This window comes from Rhipicephalus microplus, chromosome 9, assembly GCF_043290135.1.
Source record: "Rhipicephalus microplus isolate Deutch F79 chromosome 9, USDA_Rmic, whole genome shotgun sequence".
NCBI classification, from domain to species: Eukaryota; Metazoa; Arthropoda; class Arachnida; order Ixodida; family Ixodidae; genus Rhipicephalus; species Rhipicephalus microplus.
The window spans coordinates 17,269,455-17,277,627 of record NC_134708.1 but is presented as its reverse complement, the minus strand read 5'-3'; the positions used below and the strand labels follow the sequence as shown (position 1 = coordinate 17,277,627).

At 48.2% G+C, this 8,173-nt stretch overlaps 1 protein-coding gene across 2 annotated transcripts in view; it reads left to right on the top strand.

Annotated features, from left to right (window-relative positions):
* Positions 1–6,273: 6,273 nt before the first annotated feature.
* The window catches only part of LOC119163529 (uncharacterized), a 169,079-nt gene continuing 167,179 nt past the window's right edge, over positions 6,274–8,173 (top strand). Inside the window, exon 1 of one of the 2 annotated variants that reach the window (XM_075873203.1) lies at positions 6,274–6,599. In XM_075873203.1, the coding sequence (XP_075729318.1) occupies positions 6,443–6,599 (157 nt within the window). In that variant the 5' untranslated portion in view covers positions 6,274–6,442. The remainder of the gene's footprint in view (positions 6,600–8,173) is intronic. The other variant, XM_075873204.1, reaches the window with a different exon arrangement.

Genomic DNA, 8,173 nt, shown 5'->3' with positions numbered 1-8,173 from the left:
CCCTCGGCCAGGGGAAGCGCGTGCTAGTGAGTCTTTTCGAAACGCTGTGTCATCGCCGTCCACATCAGATGCGGTCAGCGCTAGGGTGGATTCTTTTCATTACTCAGCGTTGCAGGGTTGAGTAAGGGCGCGAAAATGCACCTGCTGAGGTTACGTAGGCGCGTTCGTTCGTTGTTGGCATATCTTTTTTTGCCTGGTGCGCGTTTCGAAACCTCAACGCTCGTTTCGACTGCTTCGAAAGAAGGAACTTACCATGTTCTTTTCTGCTCTCGCACGCAGCGAATACGTTCCTGCTCTTTGTTTCGCTTTTGGAGACCGGTCCTGTGGCTTGGTCGTGCGATTGTCAAACTTTCCTTGGCGGGATCCTCATAGGGAGGGTCGTTCCACGGCCTCTTATTACTGTGACGCAAACAGAAGCTTATTGTGAGCGCGCGTGCAATAACGCCCCCCTCCGAAATCAAGTATCGCACACAGCAAAACGGCGCAGAGGCACGTGCGAAAACAAAACAAACGAAGGTAAAAAAGAGAGGCAAAGGAAAGACTGGAACGGTGCTTCCACCTAGCGGCGAACTGTGACAACTGAGAAAAAAAAAACAATTTCTGTCATAATGTCTCTTTAAATTTATTATAAGAATTAAATGCCTTGTTTTAAATTTTGTGCTTTAAGTGGGTTAGTACAAGGAGAAAGCTAGAGAGATAGCATTATTACACTTGCTTTAAAACACGCGTTTTCAGTTTCGATATTTGTATACCTGTACTCTACTCGTGACTTTCAGTGTTTAGTTCGGCATTATCATGTTTGCGTTCATATTTTTTTTACCAAAGTAATATCGTTACAATAATACACTGGGAAGCTTTATTTTCATTTGCGCAGCGTAACGCCACAAACGGCGCGCAGATTTGAATCTACATGTTTGAATCGGAGTTAGAGGTCTCCCTGCGGGAGCATATACACTAACCCCAGTAAACTGTAGTTGAATGTGACATGGATATCGCAGATCTGACCTCGTCAGTGCAAGAAGGGTCGAACCTTCAACCTTGTTTCGTTGCAGAAAGATGCAGCAGCATTTTCGCTATCTTTCTCTATGGCTTTTCTTTAGCTACGAAGCAGTTCAATCCGGTGGGCGGCGTGACACCGGGGTGATCAAGAAAGTGCCCCTCCTTCGCCTCCCCCTGCGTTGGTAGAAATTATGAGGGGTGCGAACCCTTTGAGAGGCGAGGGGGGGGGGGGCAGAAATTCGAGAGGTTCAAATGCTTGATTTCAGCGCGAGTGTCGGTCTCTCGAGTTTGGACATGCGTGTCGACTGTCTGTGGTTTAACTGGAACCTCTGTGGGCGGAGCATCAACATACAAACAACCCAGCTTCACCTAGTTAAATCCTAAAAACGACCCAGAAGCAACCTAGAATCTGTAGTGGGTTCAGTGGGGGATTTACTGAGAACAGGTAACTAAAATACGTGTTTTTCAAGGCCTTCAGGCTAGTGCCCTCTCTCCCCGAGGAAATTCGTGGTCACGGGAATTAGAAGCAAAGCCAGATGACAGCAGTGCCATAACTTGTCGTCCCTGTAGTAATCTCGTAACATCAGTTCATGTAGAGAGTGGCAGACCTCAATAAAACGATCTCTGTGGAAGTTTACTCCAGTGTGTTTCACTGTCTTTACACGCAAGCGTTGTTTTCTCTCTCTCTCAATAGCTCGGTTGGCAAGCTTCTATTGCTCGCGCCTTGTCCGGCGTCGGCGGTGGGCGTGTACACCAGTGTTACGTGTACTCTTCCCCGGTGGTTCCATCGACGTGGCGAACACTGTGCAGTGGCGGCCGCAAAACGCGCCCAACAACGCTGCCTTCGACGCACACATACGTGTTTACGACATACTTGTTTACGATGCACCGCATCGTAAACAAGCCAATTCCAACAGAAATGGCCTCGCCGAGAAACGACCCGTGAACGTCCGAGCAAGCTCCTCTAACATCGTTCACTTTGTGAATATGGAAATTATTTCTTTATTTCATTTTCTTTTGCATGTCTGAGCAGTTCGTAGGCATAATTAGCCAATAAAGAGTACGATATTGAAAATATATGCACGTGCTTCCGTTTCTTTGAACTCTGACGGCGCAGTAGCCATGGATGGCGCTAGCGAGGTGCATTAAGGGTGAGGGTGGGCACTGAATACTCCAAAAATTTTGCCTGCCCCCCCCCCCCTCTTCCCCCTAGAGCAAACATAGACAAATCATAAGTTGCCCACCTCCCTGCCCCCTGAAGAAACTCCCGTCGTTGTTGCCCCCCCCCCCCCCCCCTTTCCGCCAGTATACAGATCCTGGCGCTGCCACTAACAGTAACATCAAAGAGGCGAATTCTGCCGGTCAGTCTACAATATACACATAGTGTAAGAGTGCTTTACGAACAATGACAGAGTGATATGGCTACAGAATGCTATCGCACTGTTTTACGAGAACAACGGAATGTTCTGATAAGATAATGCCCATTCAGAAAGGATCTTTTGGAGCGAATATCTTTTGTCGCCTCGCTCGCTAGAAACTGCTGCAGATGTTCTTCTGACTCCATTGTGGTATTTTATGTCTAAAGACTCGTATCTGCAACGTACCAAGTCATACGTTTATGGGGAACCAGAACTGGAGTTTCTGCGGACATGGAGCGCTACCCTGCCGAGCGCGGCCGGAAACATTGGGGCGTAAAAACAAATCCCAACGTGAACCATGCCGCCATGTGCTATGGTCAGACGAGGAACAAGAAGCTTGATGGCCGACGTTATTGTTGTATTCACGAATGCCACAACGACGAAAAGTTTTTAAGAAGAGAAAAAAACAATCCAGAGCATGCGTAGTTCAGTCCCCCGGCGTCGATTTTCACCAGTGCACAGGGTTCGGTGTTCTGGAAAAATATCACAAGTCTTTTTTATTAAAACTTGCTTTGAAAAGTTCAAGAAAGCACATGAAAACTTAGGTTGCGTACGCGTCACGCCGTATACATTACACACACCGTATTTATTCGATTGTAACACGACCATGATTGTAACGCGAGGGGGAACATTTCATTACATCTGTCGGGTCGGCATTAGTGGCAAAAATTTGAAGAAAAAAAAGTCCCATCACATTTGAATAAATACGGTATTATCTAACTCACGGGCACGCACAGTTCCATACCAGTTAGAAGACGATGGCTGCTAAAAAAATCGTGATCTAGCGTCTTTTAGGCGACAAGACAAGATGTTGCATTACTGACTACACACTGCATGTCAGCCACCGAGCCACCACAAAGTCAGTTACCGCCAGGTTGTTCAAAGGCATTATTTTTAAGTATCAGGCTTAGACAAAGGCCGACCGCAAGCTTGCGAACGGTGTGCAGACGACGGCGAGTCGACTTCGCTAAAGCACGACCATTGCGACACTTGCGTTTCCACTAACGCAACTAATCTCCGCTTTACACTGGCCTTTCGTGTGAAGGTTAATTGTCCTAGACATTCGTTTGACGATTCACCGTCAGCTTTGAAGACTGCGATACGAGCATTTTGTGCATGCGTTCACACTAGCCGTTGAACACATTACTGGGGAGTTTTAGAATACCGTTTGCTAGAGCTGCGGGCGTAGCGGGCGCCATATTAGCTTTAGAATAGCGTTTGCCCTGCTGCTAACAACAACGCACGATCGCAGCGACACCGCAGCCTCGAAACCAGCGCTTGCGGGCCACTTGTAGGCCGCCATTACCGCACGCAATTTCGGATTTTCTGCGTGCGGCCCGCAAACGCCGACTCGCGTTGCGACGCATGCGCGGTGGCAGCGACCGCACCGCAAGGGCTAGCGGTGCGCTATTCTAAAACTCCCTATTACTATAAAGGAAAGCCCGTAGCGAAACATCTTCTTCAATATATTGTCGCTAGGTGAAAATAACAGAATAAAGGACGACGGTGCGACCAGAAAAAACGAGGTCTGTATTAACAGAACAAAAGAGCAGCCGCTTCGACTTCTTCTTCCTCGGAGGAACTGTGGGTGCTGTCCACGCTCATCACTTCATCGTCCTCTGTCTTCTTGCCCGGCCTTTAGCCGTGACAATATAGTGCAAGAGCTGCGACTACCAACTACGTAAATGTGATGTTCTCGCTCAAAGCAGCCGTCACTGGACCGAATGCTATCTCAATGCTGCTTGAGAAACTACAAATTTTACTTCAAAGCGGTCGCATTACGAGTAACCTGCACACTGCGTCGAGCTTCGCAAGCGCTATTTGAACACACTTATCTGTAAGTTTACGCCGTATGCACGTACAATGCTTGGCACTACGTCGAAAGGACATACTGTTTCTCCCCCGTAATGGATGTACTCTTCCCCGTCATGGACAACACAGTCTGGCGAAGGTATCCAACCACATCGCTGAAACCGTAGCGGAGAGTAATCGCGGCTCGCCCGTGCGTCGCAGCTTTCAGCGAAGTGTCCAATTCTTCGCTGGCCTTGCGCTTTCCAAAGTAGTACACCTTTACAGCACGACGTATGTACGTATCTACACCCGTCAGAAAAATACGTCGGCACGTGCGAGAGACGACCACAATCTGATGAAACTAGGGTGCCTCGATGTGCTCTCTCTACGTCCGTCGTACACATATGCGGTCGGCGGGCGGTAGAAAGAACACGCGTGCAGAATGTTGCAGAAAAAAAAAATAAAATGCGCGCAACATACGTGGCAGTGAAGCTGACCGTGATATATTCAAAAGTTATCAGGAGAGGGGTTCGGTTGTCCCTGTGAGTGCGCGTCACATTCCAATGGCCTGCCTTCGACTTCCCCTCGTGGGAATAGGGGTTTGTGGAGGCAACGCCTCCTCTAGAAAGATGCCTGAGGAATGGCTCGCGCTCCCAGCGGAGTTGGCCTGCCTTCAGTTTTAAACAAGCTCCGCACGATGGCGCTCGCGACCGACACCATCATTACGGCGACGGACGGTACCAGCTAAGCGTTGTTCATTTGCGGCCCATAGGGGCGCGTCAGTCGAGAATTGTTCCAGGCCTGCAATTGTGCACCACTGTTTCGGAGGCTATGCAAAGTGTTGCGTTGTTGCACCGTCCGCCACAAGAGACGCTAGCGACCAGGAACATTTTCAGAACGAAGGATGGAAAGGGTGCGGCAGCTGTTTTTCTTCTCATGCGGCAGGCATCTTCCTAGAGGAGGCGTTGGTGGAGGCTAACGTTCACCCTAACGTCCTCCCCCCCCCCCCCCTCCTCCTATTAAATGCATGAGACTAAAGTCCCCCTTCCTCTTCATAGGCACGCTTATGCCCGCCTTACTTGAAGGAACCTTTTGCCATATATTAAGCTTTAGTGAGAAAATATTTTTTTTAAAGATTGAGCGTCAAGCCATGGCGGCAGTTATCATTTTCGAAACTGATATCACGACCGGGCAAGCAAGGGGAGGCGATGTGCACTCTCAGGAGCAGCCAAAACCTTTCCCCGATAACTCGAACAGATGTCACGATCGGAGCCACCGTAAACCCTTATACAGTGCGCTTGGTCACTCGCACCACGCGGTGTCGCTCATAACTGTGTGCGATAGCTGCAGATAGTACACTTTAAACCACACCGGACGCGCCCGTAAAACCTGTCGAGCGAACCACCAATCTTGCACGAAACCTTTGGCGATTATGCGAAAGCAGCCGCAAATGTACTCTCACCGACTTTCGCGTGCATCCCTTTCCCTAAGTGTGTTGTTTCGGGCCGTACGCTCATCACGCTGATAATTTAATAAAACGAAGCAGTCAAAAATCTTGCTTCCTAGCCCACAAAGTCATCGTGAGTCACGTTTCCCGTTCAAGCGTAACTGCCACGTCATTCATGCGTATATATGTGGTCATTTTTATATTGCATAACCATCACACTGGACACCCAGAGAAGCAAGTCAGGCAAACACTTACCATCGAAGATCACCGCTATCGTCTATACCTAGGTGCGGCGAGAATTCGAGATATGGGCAGCGGCTGACCGATGGGGAATCGAGCGAACCGTTGAGTAGGGGTAACCGTTCCCGAATAGTAGATACTGAATTTCCCTAGATTAGTGCTTTCTTCACTAAACAAAAAAGCGACGATCGGATTGAATCTAGGGACTTTGTCCGTTACGTAATCACTTTACGGGTTCGGTAAGTCAGTCAGCGGGAGTCAACAGACGAGGTGGCCGTGTGTTATTTCGCTCAGTTTTTTTTTTCTTCTTTCCTTATCGGGCCCTAATGACTTGTTTTAAATCGGGGATCACCGTGCTTCAAACGCGACCCGTCAGTTGATTGTGGCGTTGCACATGTGACCGAGATAACGTCGGTGGCAGCAGTTGTGGCGGCATCGAAAAGTCTCGCTTCCCGCCTTTTCGTTGAGTCCGGTGCGATTGCACGCTCTATAGACGTCCTTTCATCTTCGCGAGTGTCACTTGGACTTTCCCAGCTGGTGTTTCGCGATGCGCTTGGCGGAAAGAAGTGGACGTCGTCGTGGTGCTGCGCGGCGGGGGATTCAACTGTGGTTTCTTCCGTTGCTGCGGTCGAAGCGAAAAGCCGAGTATCTTCCGTCCGTCTGCTCGGGGTCACCAAGCCGCCATCTTACGACGGGTGAGACGGGTGAGGTTTTGCTCTCTGTACTTGGGTCGCCCACTGCGATTCTCGGCTTTGAAAGTCGTGTTTCCTTGTGGTTGTGTACGTTGAGCACCGGGCAGGATTGCTTTCGCCTCCGCGATTCATTACGTTACCGCTTGAAAGGCTTAAAAAAAAAATGAATGTTGTTGGAGCCGTAGTTTCGGTAGTGCGGGTCTTAAAGATTACGCTCGTTTCGTGTTTTCACGTTACGTTGTTGACGTAGTGTGTGACGCGCAGTCGTGTAGCTTCTCGCGGTCGTGTCTTGTCGTCGACGTTCTCTTCTGTCGCGGTTTCAAGGAGAAATCCTAGCCGAAAAAGAAGCCGGTAGAAAACCGCTCTAACATGGCGATGTGCCACCGCGTCTTGTCGCCCGTTTTTCCCGCCTAAATTTTCAGCCAGATTGTCACCCCGTGATTTCGCGCCATTTTTTTTTTCAAAAAAAAGGGGGGGGGGGCTGTTACTCGATTTTTATTTACTTATTGGAGCCCATATTTCAAGGCCTACTCATTCGATCAAGCTAGATTTCTGCTGTTCTATAAGAGATTTACGGAGAAAAAATCTATTTTATTTACCTGCGCGGAGTAGATTTTTCACGATCATCCTTTGTACTTCGATTTTTCACTTTTAGTATCCCTAGCCAGTTCGATTCATTTAAAATTTCACGAAATATCGGGTCGACAAGATTTTCTGCAGCTGATTAGGATTATCTACGACGTAGACTGGTATAGGTGGGCCACACTTTTCTTACCGCTTCAGCTCGTATTCTTTAAGAGACCACGGTAGTGTTAATAAACGGCAATGGGATTCGTCGCGATGTTCTGTTGATTAAGCTGCTTTGCTGCCGATCCAAAGATTGCGGGATCGAATCCTGGCTGCATGTCAATGTAGACAAAATGTGAGCGGCTTAGATTCAAGCGCTCGGTAAAGAACCACAGGTGCTGCAAGCTTCCTGGGCCCTCTCCTCCCTGCGGCGCGTCTGCAATCACGTCGTGGTTTTGGGACGTAAGACACCAATAATAATAATAATAATAATAATAATAATAATAATAATAATAATAATAATAATAATAATAATAATAATAATAATTAGTAGTAGTAGTAGTACAACAGCCCCAGACAGTTAGCACATCTAGGGGTCAATCGCTGGATGAAAAGCTCATCGGCTCTTGCATTAAGCGCCTAAAACTGTCCTTATCGTGTGGCCCAGATGGCACCCCTTCCGCCGTACTAGTATATTTGCCCCAGTTCTGACTACAATATCTAACAACTGTCTGAAGGCTTGCACATTTCCTACCATGTAAAAAACTAAGCGTGTTTTTCTCGTATTTATATCAGGCTGCAAAACTGATGTTTCTAATTATCGTCTGATTTCTCTATTGTGTGCCACATCGAAAATCATTGAGCTGGCTCCTCCCAACATGTTGTACGTGAGCGTGAATTCATTGATTCCTAATCAACACGGGCCTCCCCCCCTGGCCGCTCAACTACCACATATCTTGCTAGTTTCATGACCCAAATATCCTCCATTTCTCAGAGGACAGCTTTGTGGTAGTCTACTG